Source organism: Talpa occidentalis, unplaced genomic scaffold (assembly GCF_014898055.3).
Source record: "Talpa occidentalis isolate TD23 unplaced genomic scaffold, MPIMG_talOcc4v2.1 talOcc4.6, whole genome shotgun sequence".
Taxonomy (NCBI): domain Eukaryota; kingdom Metazoa; phylum Chordata; class Mammalia; order Eulipotyphla; family Talpidae; genus Talpa; species Talpa occidentalis.
The window spans coordinates 2,413,539-2,433,371 of NW_023604972.1; the positions used below are offsets into that span (position 1 = coordinate 2,413,539).

General features: G+C 58.2%; 1 protein-coding gene across 2 annotated transcripts in view; it reads right to left on the reverse strand.

Moving 5' to 3' along the window:
• Positions 1 to 215: 215 nt before the first annotated feature.
• Positions 216 to 19,833, reverse strand: part of EVC (EvC ciliary complex subunit 1) — a 33,101-nt gene continuing 13,483 nt past the window's right edge. Inside the window, exons 8-21 of one of the 2 annotated variants that reach the window (XM_037529099.2) lie at positions 19,106 to 19,264; positions 15,655 to 15,871; positions 14,212 to 14,360; positions 13,513 to 13,611; positions 11,988 to 12,200; positions 9,645 to 9,754; positions 6,678 to 6,888; positions 5,463 to 5,669; positions 4,535 to 4,679; positions 3,735 to 3,846; positions 2,771 to 2,897; positions 2,050 to 2,143; positions 1,370 to 1,481; positions 216 to 1,022 (exon numbers count right to left, since the gene is read on the reverse strand). In XM_037529099.2, coding sequence (XP_037384996.1) covers positions 941 to 1,022; positions 1,370 to 1,481; positions 2,050 to 2,143; positions 2,771 to 2,897; positions 3,735 to 3,846; positions 4,535 to 4,679; positions 5,463 to 5,669; positions 6,678 to 6,888; positions 9,645 to 9,754; positions 11,988 to 12,200; positions 13,513 to 13,611; positions 14,212 to 14,360; positions 15,655 to 15,871; positions 19,106 to 19,264 — 2,037 coding nt within the window. In that variant the 3' untranslated portion in view covers positions 216 to 940. Of the gene's footprint in view, positions 1,026 to 1,369; positions 1,482 to 2,049; positions 2,144 to 2,770; positions 2,898 to 3,734; positions 3,847 to 4,534; positions 4,680 to 5,462; positions 5,670 to 6,677; positions 6,889 to 9,644; positions 9,755 to 11,987; positions 12,201 to 13,512; positions 13,612 to 14,211; positions 14,361 to 15,654; positions 15,872 to 19,105; positions 19,265 to 19,833 lie in introns of both variants that reach the window. The other variant, XM_037529098.2, reaches the window with a different exon arrangement.

Below are 19,833 nucleotides of genomic sequence, written 5' to 3' on the forward strand. Positions count from 1 at the left end.
TAAGAGGGTCTGAAGCTTCTGGACACTCCGGCCGTGCGCTGGGGGAAGCGTGGCCCTGGGGTCTTCCCCGCTGGGGGCCTGCCTGGCCGAGGGGCCACTCCCGAGAAGGCCGGAGCGGGCAGGGCCGCCTCCAGGCCTCCAGCTGCAGCCCCGCAGCGCGGGCGTCACCTCAGCTCCCTCTCCCGTGGACCCCGCGCTTGCTGCGGCGGGCGGCGATCGTGCCCAGCAGTCACGGGCGCCGTTTTCCCAGCAGGGCTCGCTCCTGTTTCCTTGCCGTGTGGCTGCCGCTGCCCCACGGGCCGGCGCTCGGGCGCTGAGAGGCGCAGACACAGCCGGTTTCTGCACCAGGAGCGCGAGTGCCCCTGCCTCGCTTTGTCGGGTGCTGGGACCCACACCTAAGACGGCTCCGGGCGCCTGCACGTAGGCGGCCCTCAGACCCCAGGATGGTGAGGCCCGCCCTGGGCCAGGCCGCTGCTGGCTGAGTCCAGGGATGGGAAAGGCCAAGATGGGCCGGGCCTGTGAGGACATGGCTGGGGGGCGCGGGGCAGGCCGAGGAGGGGCTGGGGGAGTGGCAGAGCCGAGGCCTTGGCCCAGGCCAGGAGCCCAGCAGGGTTCAGAGGCTGCCGAGCCCGGAAGCAAAGCAACTGCCACTCAGGAAGCAGGTTGGGGGGCGTCAGGACTCGGGGCAGGGGCACAAGGGGCCGGGAGGAAGAGCTGCAGGAGGTGTGAAGCCACGTCTTGAATTCAAGAGACCCAGCCCTGGGCACTCGGCCTCAGGCAGTAGCCAACCCGGTCATCTAGGCTTCCCTCTGGCACTTTCCAACCTCTCTCCACCCCCACGAGCCTGTGAGGCGGGCGGAGGCCCGAGTCCAGTACCCCCGGAGGCGGCAGGTCCTGCTGGTGCAGCGGGCAGGCAGGCCCGGTGCCGACCGGCCCTAACCTACAAGTTGCTTCTTTTCTTCAGCATCTTCTTGGGCTTCTCGCTGCCGCTGGCCTCGCTGTCCGGCTGGCCGGGCCTTTTGCTGCTGAAAGCGAGGGAGAAGGCAGCGGCTCAGAACTGGGTCCATGTGCCCAATGCGGGGGCTCGCGATGGGCCATTGGGAGTGAGCGCCTGCTCAGATGACCCGGGGAGACCCACAGCAAACCCCAAAGCATGTGGCCAGCAGCCAGTCAGGGCAGGAGGCTACTCGGGCTGGGCAATGGCGGGACGGGAGCTCCCGGGACACTAACGGCAGCCAAGCTGGAGACGGGGGTTTCCCATCAGCTCTCAGGCCCTCGGGTTCCCCCTCACAAGGGGTTGACTTTCCCGCCGGGTCTCCGCCACACGAGGACATGCACCCTCAGGCCACGAGCAGGGGCGCTGCCGTACCTGAGCGATCCTGAGGGGTGGGGCCCCGAGGCGGGGTCTTCGTCGTCCGGCCCCCTGGGGTCACCTCTCTCCCGGGGCGGGGCTTTCTTTCTTTTGGGCCTTAGGGACTTCTCTGCAGAAGACACAGGTTCATGCAACGCGCGGACGTTTCTGGGGTACCTCTGGGCCCGTGTGTGTCTGGTTCCCCCACTGTCCTACCCATTTAACTAGGAACGAGACTGAGGCCGGGGAGGGAGGCGCCTGCCCTGCCCGCGCAGCCGTAAGCAGCAGAGCTGGGGTTTGAACTGGGTCCATCAGGCTCCCCCGCGTTTCCACCGGCTGCCTCTGGGACTGGGAACACGGCCCGGGCACTGCCGCGTCCTCGGAGGACCGCGTGCTCCACCCGTCCCAGCCCGCCCGCAGCGGCCACTGCCCCGCGAGGCCACGAGGGGGCGGGCAGGCCCACCTGACGTGTAATTTGCATAAAGGCCCACCTTACAGGTGGGGAAAAGGTCAGCGAAGAGGACACAGCAGGCGGATGAGCAGGGACCCAGGGGTGGGAACTACGGGCTCCTGGAGAGCCTGAGCCTGCTCCTTGCGAAAGCCCAGCGCGGGGAGGCACGGAGCCTGAGGCCACGCAGCTTCCAGAGGCAGATGGAGGCCACGAGCCCCCGTCGCAGCCCGGGACGCCCGCCTCTTACCTGATGGGCCTCGCTTGCTGGAAAGCGGCTTATTTTCTGCAAGGGGCACCCGGGCCAAGGCGGCCAGCTCCGAGATGAAGGTCTGCTCAGCCTCCTGAATGCGGAGAGATGGGTCGGCCAGCCTCCCGCTGCCCCGGTCCCCCCAGGCCCCCTTCACCGCAACGCGGCTGACGCTCTCCTGGGTGGCCGAGAGGCACGTCCCTGGCGGGGAGAGGTCTCCGAGAAGCATCGGGGGTCGGGGCAGGGAGAGGCTCAGGTGACGCTTGGAGAGGGCAACACCCCCGGCCAGGCAATGGCCATCCTCACTCCTACTGGCCATGGAGCCCATCTTACAGATGAAGGTACCGAGGGGCCACGAGGGGCAGGGGCAGGAGCGCTGACCCACTTCTGCCTGACCCTGGAGTAGGTGCCCCCCCAGCCAGCTCTGCAGTCCAGCAGGCTTCCTCATTAAGTCCTGGTCTTTGCCATTTTAGTGACTGAGCTCCGCGAGGCTCCGTTCTCCTCACACTCAGCCCACAGAGAGTTGGTGCCCGGGCCTGGCCAGGCTGGGCATGGGAGACTCAGCACGGGCCCTGTGGCCCATGGTGGTGTCAGGCGGGAGAGTCACAGGCCACTTGGGTCCCAGCAGGGGTGAGCAGCCCCTCACCAAGGCCACGGGGCTGACCAGTCATTGCCAGGGGCTGGGGCGGACCTGCCTCTGTAAACCCACCCCGAAGCGCACCTGCAGCTGGGTCTCCAGCTGGGCCTCCAGCTGCTCCGCGGCTCGGGCCTTCTGCTTCCAGGCGTGCAGGCGCGCCCGCCGGTGTGCGGTGAACTGCGACAGGAACTTTTTTTGCTGCGCCAGCATCCTGGAGAGGGAGGGGCCGACAGCGTGGCCAGCCCGCACGTTCATCAGAGACTGCGCGAAACTGCACGAAGGGTCTGTGGAGTCGTGGCGATGGGTGGCCCACAGATGTCCCTGAGGCCCCAAGCTGCGGCCGGGGATGGCCACCGCGCGCGGCCACCGTGAGCCACCACACCGGGATGCGCCCGGGGTCTGGACACGGAACCACAGACACTTGCACGGCTGCAGAGTCGCCCACTCGCATCTGTCACTGGCTCCAGGGGGAGCCTTGGCAACAGCCTCAGAGCATGAATGGGGGCAGGAGAGGCCCCTGGGGGCGGCGTCCCTGAGCTCCTGTGGCTGCAAGGCTTCCCCCAGCAGCGGGTCGGGCTCCTCAACGGACCCGTCCTTAAGTCCTGGTCTTTGCCACACTCCTGTTCATCCTGCAACACCTGCCCCCTGCCCCCCACCGTCCATCCTGCCAGCCAGCCAGCCGGCCCCCATTTGTTCATTAAAGCATCCTGGCCTGCTGGGGCTGGGCTCTGAAGCCACGGCTGTGAATGGGACAGTTGCTGCCCCCACAGAACTGTGCTTGGCCCTGGGGGACAGACAGCGGGCAAAGCATGGTGACAGCCGGGCTGCGTGGTGCCCCCTCTTCCACCCTCAAGGGGGCTGCGTGGGTGCCTGGGCTGCTCTCACCAGTCCCCACGAGCCGGGGCTTAAGACAACAGAAGCTGATTCTCTCACAGCTCTGGAGGCAGAGCTCGGATATGGAGTGAGCAGGCTGGCGCTCCCTCTGGAAGTCCTGGAGGACCTGCGCTGGCCGTTGCAGGGACTGTCCCATGCCAGGTGGAGGCCTCACCTCTGGGGCACGGCTTTGCAGGACTCCTGGGCTCCACCTGCCACCTCTCCCCCCGATGCTGGGTCGCTGAGGTCTTGCTTTTTCTGCAGCTTGTAATTCTCCATTCTCTCACCTGGAGCACAACACACGACACTGGGGGCTGAGGACCCGCCTGGGCCAGTCTGGGTGGGTGCTGGGCGCAGGAGAGGCAGGAAGCGCTTAGGACAGTGCTGGGCCCGCCCGCGCCCACTCCAGGAGGCTCCATGTGCACTTTTTAACCCACTATTGCTTTTGCCCTGGCGTCACCTGAGCTCGCTGTCTCTTAGCTAACTTGCTCTGCCACAGCCACCTCTGCCCACCAGCTGCTGCTCGACAGTGCTCGTGCTGTCACACACCACTCGGGTGGCCTGTACGACACCCAGGGGTTAGGTCCCCGGGGTTCATGAACACTTTGGGTCTCTTCCCTGTTCTTATTTGTGGTCACTGCCAACAGCTTCACTGGGGAAGTTTTTATCTGCTTGGCCACCGGGGAGCTCTGAGGCAAACCTGACGGGACCTGCTAGTGACCTCATGGGCCCTCACTGTCCTGTCCTTGTCTGACTTATCCACTCAAGGAAAATCCTACTGTACCACCTGGAGGTGTCTTTACCTCCGTCTGGGGACAAGGCAGGTGACAGACAAATAAGTAAAACTTTGATAATAAGTTAATACATTTCAAATAACACACCAAGAGCATTACATTCCTAAACATAAAACTTGAAAACCCTGACACCCCATTCTGTCCCAAACGGCCAGCAGGTTGGCCGGAGCGGGGGCCCTACCCTGCAGGGTCTTCAGATGCCGCAGCGTCCTCTCCTCGTGGGCCCGCATCACCCTCCCCACCTGCTGGGCGTAGGCCTGCACCAGCCGGCCTGCGCTGTCGCTGGTCACGTACACGCTCTCCACCGCGGCCTCCAGCAGCACTCTCTGCGGGCAGGAGGGGAAGGCTCAGGGGGCCACTGCACCCCACCCTCCCCAACAGCTTCCAACTCCCCCAACCTTGCCTGGCTGGGAGCAGGCACGGAGCACAGCTGGCCACGGAGCATAGCTGGCCACACCAGCCCCCAGGGCCGCATCCTGACTTCACTGAAATGGAAGGAGCGCCCGCCCTTGCAGTGCAGCCAGCTGGGGCCTCCCACAGCGCGCCACGGGGAGGGCGCCTTGCCTTTTCCTACATCTCGAGGGGGCAGCTCCAACCCCCACCCTGCCATCACTGAAGTGGGGAGACTTGACACAGGTCAAAGCACCCTAGTGCCTGCTTTCCCGCCTGAACATGGAGACAGAAACCCCCAGAGCAGCAAGGACAGCGCTGCTTCTTACACGGCTAATCTCACCCCAGGGGGTCATAGCCCCCGTCAGCCCAGGGAATTCAGCTCTTGGTGCTCTTGGTGTCAGGGCGGATACCACAAAGCCTCAGGCCTCCCAGCCAGGGCCCAGGAGAGGAGCTGGGGTAGGGGGCCTGCTGTGCCCTCGGCCAGCGGGGTGGCTCTGGGTGAATCACTGCCCCCTCAGAGCTGCTGCAGGGACTGAGCCAAAGGAAGGGACGTGGGGCTGGGCCGCAGGCGGAATCCCTCTTCCACAGTGCAGGGAGAAGCCTGGTGAGCCCTGGGAGACCAGAGCTCGTGGGCAGGACCCCAGGCCACTGCTCCTTCCAAGTCCCCCTCTGCCTGCCTGGCCCTCTAGCCCTGGGGGCCCGGGGCTGGCACACACCTTGAAGTCATCTCTGTCCCTGGCCCGGCTCCTGGTGGCCGCGTTTCGCGCGTGTCCCAGCAGTGCCTGCCCGATGGCACACTCCATGCGCTGCTGCAGGAGCCGCTGCACCTCTCGGGCCTCGGCCAGGAGCTGCTGCTGGAGCTGCAGCCGCGTCTGCTGCGCCTCCTCCTCCAGCCTGCTGGCCTCCTCCAGTACGCGGGCCTCCTGGAAGAGGGGTGGGGGTGCCACCTGCTGCCCGCACAGTTCTCGGGCCAGGACCAGGCGGGGGGCCAGGGTTGTGGGGGAGGGTCGGCCTGCCCAGGGCTCAGGAAGGTTGGGGGAGGGACGGGGTGGAAAGGGGTGGCCTTTGGGCTTAAGAAACCCAAGACACAGTGGATGGGCCTGGCTGGCTGTTGTAAGGGCCCCTCCCAGGGCATTTACTGAGCACTGGCTGCGTGCCCGCCTAGGGCCATCTGCCATCTCTCACAGGTACAAGACCTTCCCCATTCTTTTTTTTTTAATTTGATTTTTATATTCCCCATACAATTGCAACCCCCTTATTTTGACCTCAATCCCTCCTTTCCCCGCCCCCCACCTCCCAAGACCTTGCTCATTCTTCTACAACACCCTGAGGCCTGAACACTCGGAATAATGAGAACACAGAAGCTCAGGGATGTTAAGTAGCTTCCAGAAAGTCACACAGCACAGGTGGGCTTTGAGCCCAGTCTGAGCCTGACTATAGTCTGGGCCAAGATGGATGGCAAAGCTGGGCACGCAGGGCCCCAGGGTCACAGGGGGCAGAAAGGGCGGCCAGAATGAGGGCAGCGAGTCCTGTCTGCTTCCCCTGAGTCTCCTAGGCAGGGCAAGAGTCACGTGGGCACACCCCGCCCTGACGGGTCAGGAACGCCAGCTCCTCCCAGAGCCCGAGACCCGGGGAACATACAGCCTGGTTGGGTTTGAATCCTAGCAAGATCCACAGCGTCACGATTTTATCAATATACAACTTACAAATTTTCTTTTGATTTGTTAAGACCTTAAAACAAATGGCAGGGCCTCCTCCCCCCACCTTCTGTGTTATCTTCTAGTTTCATTTGCACTTTTAGAAAAATTCTCATTACAGCAGCCACTAGAACCTTGTGGCACATGGGTGCCCCCTACAGGGCACTGCCTGTAACAACAGGGGTGGCTGACAGGGCTGGACCCCCACAGGGGGCAGGGGACGGCCGACCTTACCAGGGCCCGGAGCAGCTGCCACTGATGCTCATCCAGACACTGGGAGGAGCCCTCCTCCAGGGCGTGCTGCTCACGCAGCTCCTGGAGCAGGCCCTTCTTCCCGGACAGTCTCATCTGGGTCAGGGTGGTGATGGAGCTGCCGCGGAGAGCCAACCTCCGGAGGGCTGAGCGCAGTAGCAGGTCATGCCCCTGCAGGATGCACCGTGTGGACCTTTGAGGAAAGTGGGTGGGGGCTGAGGGTCAATGCTCCTGGTTTCACTGAGGATGATGGCTAATTTTATATGTTAATTTGATCATACCATGGGGGGTCCAGACATCAGCCAAATGTGTGTATGTAAATGTTTCTGGATGAGATGAACATGTGAATCAGCAGACTGAGTAAAGCAGATTGCCCTTCCTAATGTCGGTGGGCCTTATCCAATCTGTTGAAGGGTGGAGAGACAAAAAGGCACTCTCCCATGAGTGAGAGGAAACTGCTCTGTCTGACTCCCTTGAGTTAGGTTGTGGCTTTTTCTTGCCTTGATCTGAAACTTTGGTTCTTCCTAGATCATAAGAATGTTTGCTTTCAGCCTGGAGCTTACACTATCAGCTCTCCTTGGTCTCATATCTTCAAGCTTCAGACTGGAACTACACATTAGTTTTTCCTGGGTCTCCAGTTTGCCAACTACAGATCTTAGGACTTCTCAGCCTCTATCCATGCATCCATAAAACCATTCATCAATGCACCCCATTGGTTCTGTTTCTCCTGAGAACCCTGGCTGATACGCTGAACGATAAGAGATGTCCCAAATACTCATACGCCACAGGGAGTCTTTCCAAAGGGAGGTGGGTTGGAATTATCCATCCTCTGCTGCTTGTTTTTTTAGACATGATTGCTGGCCTGGGTAGTGTTCAGTCCTTTGTTCTTTTATCATTAATCCATTTAACTTTATCACATCCTGTCCCAAGTTTCAGATGCAGCTGCCTTCAGTACATATCCACTTGAATTTCTTACATCACTCTCAAGATTAACATCTAAAACTGAAATCATGAGCTATTTTTAAGTTCCTATCTCAGTGACTCAAGTAAGGAAAAAAAATTTGGTCTACCAGAGGCCCAACATTTGTTTTAAAACTTGAGATACTTGCTGAGAGCGGCAAACTGAACATTGTTGACAGTAAGCTTACCACATGGGAACAGCCTGAAAACACCCCAAGCTTTCAGCTGAGGGCCCTTATCTTAAGAATGAGGACTCATCCTTCACAGAGGTTTCATTTTGAATCAAAATTTAAAATGAATGGAGTTGATTTGCCACTATCAGGATACATTCTCATTGGAGGAAGATCTCATTTCTCTGCGATTTTTCATGTAATATCCAGCAGTCAATAAAAATAACCATACAAACAAGTAAGAATTGGCAAATAATAAAGAGAAAACAGACAATAGAAACATACCCACAAAAGATAATGGAATAATCACATATGAACTTTAAAAATAGTTATGAATAATATGTTCAAGACTGATTAGATAAAGAGATAACTAAAATTTATGAAAAGAAGTAAGGGAAATTCTAGAAGTGAAAACACAGAAGCTGACATTAAGAACTCAGATGATGAATTTAACAGTAGAAATGATAAAACTGAAGAGAAAGTGAACTGGAAAAAAGAGAGCTCAAAAGAAAATATTCAGGCTTAATTTCAGAGAACAAAAGAATGAAAAATACAGAATAGCATGTAAGAGACATGGGATGTGTGAAAAGGTACAGAAAATAAGGTGTAATTGGAGTTCCTGAAAGAGTAGGTAGAGAATCAACACAAGGAATATTTAAAGAGATAAGAGCAAATACTTTGAAAGCTGATGAAAGACAGGAAACCACAGATAAAAGCAGCATTACAAATAAAGTTTACAAAACTACATACATATTTAGGCATATCTTAATAAATTGATGAAAAATAAAGAACAAAAGAACATCTCAAAAGCAGGAAGAAATTATTGAAATCTAAAGGTAACAGATTATTTTTAAAAGTATTTTCAAATCAACAAACAAAACAGGATTTCACACCCAATGAAAATATTCCTCAAACAAGAAGTTGAAGAAGACACAGCAAGACAAACAAAACCTAAGATAATTTTTACTGCCGGACCAAAATAAAGAGAAACTTCAGGTGAACACAAACACACATACACATGCACACACGTGCATGAGCGCGCGCGCACACACACACACAGAATCAAGAACAGAAAGGCCAAATAAGCAAGTAAATCCAAATGAATGTTGATGACATCAAACAGCAAAAGTTCTCAATAATGGGTTTTAAAAATATCAGAGAAGTGAAATATACAATGAGAAAAAGCACAAATATGATGGAGGAATACATGGAATTAAGTGGTTTTAAGGCTTTTGACTATTCAGGAAGAAGGAATAGATTAATGCCTATTGGATTTTGACAAGGATGCAATTTGAAATGTCTGAACCACTATAAGCAAAGTAAAAGAATATTTAACTAACAAACTAAAAAAGAGAAAGAATAGAATAATGGAAGAAAATCCCATCATTCCAAAAGAGAGAAAAAGAAACAGAGAAAGTGTGACAAACATAAAACAAATATGATAGATTTAACACCCAAATCCATTGGATTTATGATTTACATTAAATATAAATGGACGAAATATTAGTCTAATTAAATGACACAGGTTTTGAGGCCAGACAAACCACTATTGTCCTGAGTATGATTCACCAGGTTTTTCATGTTCCAACCTTTCTTATGTTTCTGTGTCCTCCTGCCCTACCCCTGTATTAGCCAATACTATAGCTATCTACATGCCTCACCTAGTTCACAGTTATATTTATAATCTGGTAGGTTTCTAAAGCACACTATAATGGAGGCAGAGGGCAGTCAATGTGTCCAGCTTATGGATGAGGATGCTGAGGCCAGCATGGATGACCACACAGGACATATAACCCCCCCTTCTAAAAGCCGTACTCACTCTTCACTGAGGCTGCCGAGTTGGCCCAGGACTTGGTGGACAATGCTTTCGTGGTCTTCCCACAAGTGTGTCTGAAGCACAGTGGACAGAGCATGCTCCTCCATCCATACCTAAACCTCAGGACAGAGGGACAGTGGTCAAGCCAAGTTCCTTTGACTCATTGCTTTGCAGGATGATACTTCATCTCATTTAAAATATCCTTTTCTTCCCTGATTTCATTAACTTTTTCTTATATTTTCTCAAAGGTTTGCTTTAAAATTTTCCTGTTTGCATTTATATTTTAAAACATGTAATGTTTATTTTCTTGTTTTCTGTGGTATGAGGAAAGGATTCATTTTCTTTGAATGAATGCATATGAACTGGCCCAGCACTCTTCATTAGGTAATCTATCTTTTTATGACCACTTTGCTATAGTCTTACAGCTTCCACATATGCATCTATCTGTTCCAGGTGCTCTGGTATTCTGTGGGTCTGCATTTCTGCACCAACCCCAGCCTGCTTTCATTATTGTCACTCAGGCACAGATGCTAAGGCAAGTCCTCCCCTATTCTCTTGTGCAAACTGTCTTCACTATTCTTGGTTGTTGTTCCTTTCATATGAGTTTTCGGTTTATCAAAAGTTTGGGAAAACAGCTTTTAATTTTTAAAAATTTATTTATTATGCATAAAAAAACCGGGGTGCAGGCCAGAGGTGAGGGGGGGTGAGAAGATTCACCAGAGACAGTGACTGAAATACACTGCTGAGGGGAGCAGTGGGTGAGACAGGAGAGGTCTGCTGCACCATGTGGGTTGCTCCCTGGCCGGGGATGGAATTTGTGCTGTAGTGGCTGCTGATAGCTTCATAGTGCTGAGACTGAACCCCTTGTGCCACCAGGGAGGCCCAAAAACAGCTTTTTAAATGTTTCTGGTGATTGGATTGAATTAAGTGGATTAAGTTGGAGAGAATCCCTCTCTTTCTAAGCATGATCTTTCCCATCAAACAACCTGGCATTTCTCCTAAGTGTGACACATGCTGTCAATATTATTTGATAAATTTCTTCTTAAGTTCCTATATATACACATAGGTCAGATTTGTTTTTAGACACCTGATAGCTTTCTTCTGAAGAGGATTTTTATGTATGTTCTCATCAGGTGTTTCTGGTAGGTAGGAAATCTACTGGTTTGAAATATTGCTTTTATATCCAGCAAGCTTGCTATCAATCTATCCTATTAGTTTGTCTGCAGATTCTTTTGGGTTTTCAATGAAGATGTTCATGTCACCCACAAAAACTCTGTGAAAGCATCAGGTCATTTTTACCTTTAATTCTGTCAAATTGTTCTTTATGTATTTTGAGGCTAAGTTTTTGGATCTTCCTGAGGAATTACTCCTTTGACACCATTTAAAGACCCTCTTTTTCCCTAAAGGATGCTCTTTGTGCAGTGCTGAGTTGTCTGATGTCAATATCACACACCAACACTCTTTGGTCTGCATCAACCTGATACATAAGTTTGCACATTAGCTCATCTTCACTGTGGCTTTATCTGTGAAAATCCTGGGAGGTGCAAGACCACGCAGTCAATAAATCTTTAACAAGTGGAGCAGGAGTTCAAATATAAACCTGTCGCCTCCAAAGTACAAATCTGTTCTCACCCCACCAGGCTCCTCCCTGACTATCTGGGATGACCAGGAGAAACACCCCTATTTCACCCAGGCAGGCCCCTATTCCTACAGATGGGCTGTTCCTCCAGCGGCCCGGAGGTGGCGCTGCTGCACGCGGAATGCGGTGGTTAGGGTGGTTCCAGACAAAACACGGGTGGGAGGTAAGCCCGCAGCCTGGCAGGCTCCCAGGCACAGTGGTTACTTACCCTAAAGCTCACTAAACTGCCGTGTTTCCCAGAACTTTTCATTAAAGTCGGTCTTAGACCCCTTACTTTTGTAAGGAGCCGACAATAACCTGTCTAAGTGCTGGAAAAAACAACATTCTAGGAAAGTCCAGTCTTGATTCTCTCCACGTAGCACATGCACATGGTTAGTGATAAAACAGACGTTCACCGCAAAGCCAGCCCCCACCCCCCAGCCCACTCCCCCGTGGAACACCTGTTTTTCATGCTAATGTCCAGCCTCCTAAAGAACAGGCTTTGCTGCCTCTTTTGAAGGGTCGGCCGAAGGTGGAGAGCACGGACTCCTATGGTGGGAGGGTCCTCGATTCCCCCCACGCCCCACCCCGCGCCCGCCTTTAAGGCTGCTGTCAAAGGCCAGTTGCAGGCCCAGCTCAGCCTGGAGGGGCTCAGTGAAGGGAACCCCCATTATTCTTCACAGTTCTCCCAGGTACAGACTCTAGACCCAGTTCGTGAACCGCCCCACCTGCTTTTCTTGCTCCAGGAGATCCTGGAAGAGCTTCCACTGCTGTTTCCGGAAGCGATCCGACTTGCCCAGCTGCCGGGCGGCGTCCTCCTGGGCCTCCTCCCGCAGGTACTCACACTCGGCCCGGGGGAGGCCAGTCACATCCGGCAGCGTCTGGAGGAACAGGTGGTCCGCGAAGCCCCGGAAGGTGTCCATGGTGCAGCGGTACAGCTCCTGCGGCCAGCGCCAGGCGGGGCGTCGGGGTCAGCGCAGGCAGGCTGCTTCCTCTCCCCCACGCGCCTCCCAGCCCAGGGGGAAGCTGGGGTGAACGCCGAATCTCTCTCTCTCTCTCACACACACACATGCACACATGCACACACACACACAGAGGCACATACACCTACAGGGTACACACGCGCACTTTACACACACACACACGTGTACTCATTTACATGCACACACAACACACAAGTACAATGCACTGCACATCCACACGTGCACACACACTCTCGCTGTGCACCTGCACGCGGAGCATCATTTACATGCGCACATGCACTGATGTGCAGGAGCCCTGGGAGGGCACCGAGGTATGTGCCTCAGTGGCTCCCACCCCAATCAAGCAGAATCTACTGTGTGTTTGGGGGCCAAGAGATGGTGGGAATCTAGAAACCTGCACTTCCCCTGCAGCCCAAGGACCGATCAGTGCTTGTCAAGTTTCTCTCGCAGCACCTGGCCCACGACACAGCTGGAGCCGTGCCCGCAGCGAGGAAGTGGTGCTGCCAGGGACCTGCTGGAGAGCGCCCGCAGACCTCGAGGTGCCCCGTCTCGTGAGCGTGTCCCGGGCCAACTCCCCGACAGCAGGCGTCGGCAGCGCCCGCCGTGACGGTGCCTGACAGCTCACCGTGTGCCTGACGGCGCGGGGCTGCCGGCAACCTCTAGGTAGTGACGTGAAGGAAGCTCATGGGCCTGTTTTAATGGAGGAGACTGAGATGGCGCCCCCGGCCCTTCATTTCTCGCTGCCCCCATCTGCCCTCAGGCCCCTTGCCTCCTGCCTGGGCCGTGGCTGTGCCTCCCCTGGCTCCGCTGCCACCTTGGGCACTGCAGTCTAGTCTCTGCAGAAAGCAGAGGCTCTTCGGGAAGCACGAGGCACAGCAGAGGCCACCTGCCACCATCCTGGTGATGGCCTGTCACCATCCTTCATGACCTAGTGTCCACACTCTGCCTGCCCCTCCGCGCTGGGTGCTGCCTGAGGCAGGGGCCCCCTCTGTCTCCGTCACTGACACAATTATCACGTCAGAGGGGCTCTCCTGGTCTCTCAAAGCCAGCCTCGAGGCAATCAGGGCTTCACCTCATTCCAGTGTGGCACAAGGTTGTCCAGGGAGAAAGAGGTGGTGCTGGCACAGGAACCCAGTTCTCCCTGCTTCCCAGCCAGAATGCCAAGCTTGAGCCTGAACCTGCTCTTTGGAGTTTCCGGCTCAGGAGGATGGGGGTTGCCAGGTGCACTCAGGTGCCCCGGGTTCCCTGTGGGTCCGGCTTGACCGCATACCTGGCAGAGTGCAGCCATGGCCTCGGTGGTTCTGACACTCTCATCATCCTCCAGGTCACCCTGCGTCAGCCTCTGCCTCTCCAGTATCCCGTGAAAGGCCTGCGAGCAAAACAGGAGCTGAATCCAGCGGAAACAAGATTTTATTTTTCATTTGCAGCAAAATCTCCTTAAATGACCTTTGCCGCTCCGACTGGAAAGGCGGTCATCCTTGATTGTGCACAAGGAAACAAGTCACGTGGCTTCCATGACTCCACACCACGGCCCAGACCGGGATGGGCAAAGACGATCTCCAGGAAAACCCCAATGTCCGACCCAGGACACGAGGGCCTCAGGTCACCCGTCAGCCCTCTCTCGGACACAGCCATGCAGCGACCACGCTGACTGGAGCCCCAGGACTGCCCTCACACCCACCAGGGCGCCCGTGACCTGGCAGGGCCGAGGCACACAGGCCACTAATGGGGCTCAGTGACCAGCCCTGCCCCGAGCCCTGGCCAGGCCGCCCTGCAGAGCCCAGTGGGCATTGTTTGGCGTCACTAGGACCCGGGGCCCAAGGGGCTTGGCTGAGACCCCCAGGCTGGCACGTGGAGGCAAGGAGCTGACCTCGTGTCTGCCGGATGACACAGCCTCCAGCTCCCGCGGCACAGAAATAGGGACGGCGCCACCCCAGCTCCACACCCACGGCCGCCCAGCACAGGTCACCTGGAGGAAGCCCTCTGGGTCAGCGGGCGGCTGTGCCCGGGCCAGGAAGCTCCTCTGCTCTTCTTTCTGCACCTGCGTGAGCTCCGCCGCCCCCTCTGCCTGACGAGCCAGCGACGCCTGGACCAGGCCCTTGCCTCGCTGGACAAACTCTGAAAGGGAAATGCGCCAGGCACGAGGTTACACCCAGCACTGATGGGGCAGACCAGGGGCTGCTCCGCTCCCCTGCACTTTCACCGTTCAGGAGTCTGTGCCTCCAGACAGCTGGGGTTCGGTGTCCCCAGCCCTTCAAAGCATGTGGCCAGTTGTTATTTGAAGGGGCCCCCCCTCCCCCGGTGCCAGAGTCCAGGATCCCCGCGCTGTGCAGGGCGGCCGGCCTGACCGCCAGGAGAAGCAGGAGCATTCCCTGGGGAAGGGCTAGCGTGCAGGTGGCAAGCGCAGGCAGGGGACGAGGGGCCGGAAGAGCTGAGTCTGCGGGGAGACAGTGGCCGGGAGTGGAGATCTGGAAGCGAAGGGACGAGCGGGGACGTCAGCGGACAGGGCCCCGAGCTCAGGAGCAGGGGCAGCGGGCGAGTCCCCCAGCGGGGAGCTGGGCCTGGGGACAAGGCTCAGCCCAGCTCTCGGGAGACCCCCCCTCCCCAGAGAAGCTGGGAAGAGGACGGTGCATCCATGTCTCGGGGTGTGGTGGAGGGTGGCGGACCTCAGAGATGGCCCCGAGCACAAGAGGGGGAGCCAGTTTCCACCTGGGCTTATAGGGAGATGCTGAGAAGCAAGCAAGGGTCAGGTCGCCACGGGGCTGCCGACCTCGGGGATGTTTGTTTTAGTCACACACACACACATACACACACACACACATGCCATAGGCTCCATGTGCTTTTGCGGCACAAGCACGTGTCCTCGGGGTGGACCTGCCCACCGGCACAGCCTCCTGCACAAAGGGAAGGCCGCGGCTGGTCAGCAGAGAGCAGAGCCCTGCCCGGCCCGGGGTCCTCTGCAGCCCCCGGCCACCGCCCAGGCTCCCTGTCTTGTTCAAGTTCAACAGACACAGACCAGAGGACGCCACTTCTGCTTCCCAACGCTGCTTCCCAACGCTGCCCCTCTGCCTAGGGCCCGCCTCTCACTGGGGAGGTCTGGGGCTCTGTGAGAAGGCCCACCCGGGCTAGACGTGGTCAGAGGTCCTGCCACGGGCAGCTTCCACGTGGCCACAGCAGCTGCAACCAAAGGGCCATGGCAGCCAGTGGGAGACCAAGGGCCCAGCTCTGAGTTTCTGCCCTCTGACCCCATGGCCAGGGTCAGCGGAGGCCAGGTCAGGGGCTGCCATGGAAACCAGGTGCCGTGGAGGAGCCTCACCTGGAGCCTCACCTGGAGGTTGCTAGCCTCCAGCCCGGAAGCCTGGCCCCCATGGCCCGGTGGCAGGACCCCCCGCAGCACTCCAGGCACGCTCACCCCGGCTGAAGCGCTCGGCCTCCCCCCAGAAGGCCTTCTGCTGCTGGGTCAGCAGTTCCTCCTTCTGCCGCCCAGAGAGCTTGCCCTCCACGCTCAGCAGCTCCAGGCTGCGGGCCAGCGCGGCCAGGCGGCACTTGGTCTCCTCCTGGATCTGCAGCTTCAGGGTCTCGACCATCCTGGCCATGAGCAGGCGCCCCATCGTCCTGTCCAGCGTGTCCTGAGGGGAGAAACAGGACCAGGGGCTGGGACACCCCGGTCAGCCCCCCACCACCGGGCTTGCTCCACCCTAGCACCTACGGCCCAACGGCCGCCCCAGAGGAACCAGCCGTCCCGCGAGCCTCCCTGCCCGCGCCCAGGGGGGGACAGTCGACCTCGTGGGGACAGTGAGGAGGGGACCGAGCGAGCTCCTCCGGGAGGGAGTGCAAGCGGCTCGGCGCCATCCCCACCCCCAGCGCCAGGCCAAGCACACCTCTGGCTCCACAGCTGGCGAAAGGCTTGGCTCTGAGTTTGGGGCGCCTGAGCTGGGACCTAGATTTCAGGGTAAGACTGAGGTGGGAGGGGTCCCCTGTGATCAGACTTCAGAGCTGGACCCGCTGTTAACCTGACTTGGATAGGCCTCTGGAAAGACACGGGGCAGGGGCGCCGCCTGTGTCCTGGAAGGAGGCCTCTCCCACCCAGGCCCGCGCCAGCCAGCCCAGCCCAGCCCAGCCCCAGCAGTCGGTCCTTCCTCGAGGAGCCCGCCCCGCCCTCCCCACCCCACTGCTCTTCCCACTCCACCCCTGCCACCCTCTCCGCCTTCCACCTGACCCCCACAATGACAAGAGGGGCTTTCAGAGATGCAGATATGGCCCGTGTCCCCTCCCGCCGGGACAGCCCCCTGCCTCCTCCCACGCCCCTCCCGGCCAGCCCCCCCGGTCTCGTGGGCTCTGTGGCTGCTTCCCTGCCTTCCCCGCCCCACCTCTCCCCTGCTTACTCCCCTGCCCTGCGCAACCTCTGAGCAACGGGCCACGCCTGAGCCGCTCTCTGCCCAGCCCTTGGACTCTGCTGCTGACTGCCGGGGATCGTGAGACCAGGCCCGTGACCGTGTCTCTTGGTTGCAGGACAGACCGGCTCATTCCAGGTGGTCCTATACCTGCCCCGCGGGGACAGTAGCGTAGACGGCTCCCCCGCTCGCCTGCCTCCAGTGCTGGGGCGCAAGAGCACGAGGCGCAGTGCCAGGCCTGGGTGTCTGGAGCCCCGGCAGGGCCAGCAGGGTGGGGCGGGGAGGGTGCCCACTGCCTGGCTGCGGCCGCAGCGAGGGCCTCCCTCGGTCGTGAAAGCACAACCTCTGGAAGGATGGGAGTGGCGAGCACGCACGAGCAGGGGCATGAGGAAGGCAACGGAGTGGGGGCCACGGGGGGCCACGAGGGGCCGCAGGCCCTGAGGTTAGCCGAGGCCCCCACGGTCGGCTCCACCGAGCAGCGGCAGGACCCCAGATGCAGCGCCCTCGACTGACTCATTTTCAAGTTGCCGTGAGGATTAAATAAGTCAAAATGGATTTTAAAGCATTTAGAACAGGAGCCAGGCGCAGTCACGCGCTCACGAACGCTGCGTCTCACAACCGCCGGGAGCAAGCCCCGCGTCTCTCGCTCTTCCCGGTCACCCCAGACCCACCCAGGACCCGCGGGGCCCTTTCTGGGACACTCCCAGCTGTGACCAGCGCCCAGGCCAAAAGGCCTAGACCCCGGCCGCAGAATCTAAGTTCTGGAATTTGTCAGCAACAGGTTCTGAGATTCTGAAGCCACGTTTGTCGCGGCACACGGGCGAGCAGAGGCCCAAGTGGACGGCGCCTGAGCACGCGCCCTGGCCCCTCCTGCCGCTGACCCGAGGGTCGCCAGCGCCGAGCACCTCCTGTCCCCGCACACGCTCGGCGCAGGTGCACCCCCGTCCCCGGTGCGCAGATGACGGCACTAGTCAGAGAGCTTGGTTCACCCGCCCCAGGTCACACAGCTAACACGCGGCAGGCCTGAGCGAGAGCCGGGCCACCACAGTGTCTGCCGCAGGACGCGGGACGCCGCAGGGCCCCCAAAGGAAGGCGCCCTGAGAAATGGACCATCCCTGTCGCTTCCTCTCGGGAGCTGCTGGCTAGGGGTCGGGCCAGAGTCCGCTAAGGGGACAGTCTTCATTCTGCATCAACATTCTACCAACAGGAAAATAACTAAAAAGAAAGAAAGAATAAGAGGAGAAAAGTCTTTCTCTTTTGATGAACATTAGTATCAGCAGCCCCACCTCGTGGAAATCCACTCCACAGGGGCGCACGGGGCTGCAGGGGTGGAGAGGGGCTGTGTGGGGCGCCACGTTCCAGACAGGGGGGGCCTGGGGAGTCACACCTCTAGGCACCCCGGCCTGCCTCAGCGGAGCCCGGGGAGAGGGGTGCACGGGCACTTGGGGAAAGAGTCTTCAAGGCCCAGCCAGCGGTGCACACCTCCAGGTGTTTAAGATATAGGCGGTGATTCCGGAACCGGGGCGAGATTCTGCGCTTCCGGCCTCCTCTCGGGCACCCGACGCTGCTGGTTAGGGGGCCCCACCATGGGCAGAGCAGGTGATGGCAGAGCAGCAAGACCCCCACACCCCCTCCCTGCTCCAGAACATGGGCTGGAGGAGCCAAGTCTCCGAGCGGAGAGCGGGGTGTAGCCTGGGCGGGCGCTTGTGCCCCAGGCAGGCTCTCAGCCGGCGATTCAAAGCCGCCAGGAGCCCCGGGTGTTGTGGGCCCAGGCACGCCCTGGACTGTCTGCCTTGACTTTGGGGGCTGCTCTTTTATGCTCGGAGAACCGGAAGCTCAGGGCTGAGTCACCCGCTCCAGCGACACAGCTTGTGGCGGCTGAGCCTGGACTCCACCCATCTGTCAATTCCCCTTCACCGCTGCTTTGCATCCTGCCTGCACCTCAAAATCATTTGGGGGGTTTTAGAGCCAGTGATGCCGGGGCCTCCACGTCAGGCCAGTGAGATGGGGTGTCTGGGCCTGCGGCCTGGGCAGACATTCTTTGAGATGTGGAGGACACGTGTGGAGGGCAAGTCCAGTCTCCATTCCAGCAGCAGGCTCACCACTGGCGCCTCACCGTGGCTGCCTAAAGCACCAAACTGACTGCTGTAAGCTCTGGGGTGAGGACCCTCCTGGAACCCAGCATCAGTACCTTCCAAAGCTCCCCAGACAACTCCAGCAGGCAGCCAGGGCTGGGCCTAGAAACCCTGACCTGGCCAGCGTCTCCACGTATGTGGTGGACAGGGGGGTGGGAGAGTGACTACACACATGGGCCACGGGCGGACGGATGGACAGAGCAACAGGTGGCTTTTCTCTGGCTCTCAGCCCCGCCACCACAGGGAGGTGTCCCTCCTGAGGCCTCAGTGACCGCTCCACACTCCCTGTGTCCAGTGGGACAGCCCCCGGCCCTCCCGCCTGCACCGGCGTTACCAGGGCCTGCAGGTCCTGAGATTCGCGGAGGAGCCCTTCGGCCGCGGCCATCCTCTCCGTCAGAGCCGTCAGGAGCTGCCGGGCTTTGGCGGCGGAACACTTAAACTGGTCCACGAGGCAGTGCGGGATGTTTTCCATCTGTCTCCAGAAAGCTTCCATCTGGAATAAGAGAAGCAGGAGGGGGAGAAGACTTCGTTAGGAAAGCCATAAAGCTACGGGGTGCAGAGGGGTGTCAACCCTGTCCCTATCAGAAGGAGTGCCCACGCCCCCTGCAGCTCCGAGCACGTTATCCCGGGAGACTCCCATCCACAGAGAGGCCCTCGCGTTCCCAGGAGGCTTTTCAGCCACGGCTAAGGAGCTGCTGCTGGGGACAGAGAGCACGAGATCGCCCCTCAACCCACTCAAAGGCCCCACAAGGCCGAGACCGCCCACGGGGAGATGCCTGTGAAAATCGACAGTGGCTGCCGGAAGTTTCCAGATCTTTAAAGGGTTTAAATGTGTCCTGGCAATAATTTCAAATATTAGTCATTTAAATATCAGTTATTGTCCTGAAACAACAGGAGAGTGACAGGGCAGAGAATGCTGACCTTGGAGGCATTTTGCTTTAAAGGCCCTTCCTCCATTTTGTCCCTCCACCATTTTGTTCCGAGCTGAGCTGGGGATCAGCTAGAGGCTCAGACTATCTGGGGCTCCCCTGTGCCAGCACTGCCCCTAGGAGCCGGGAGAAC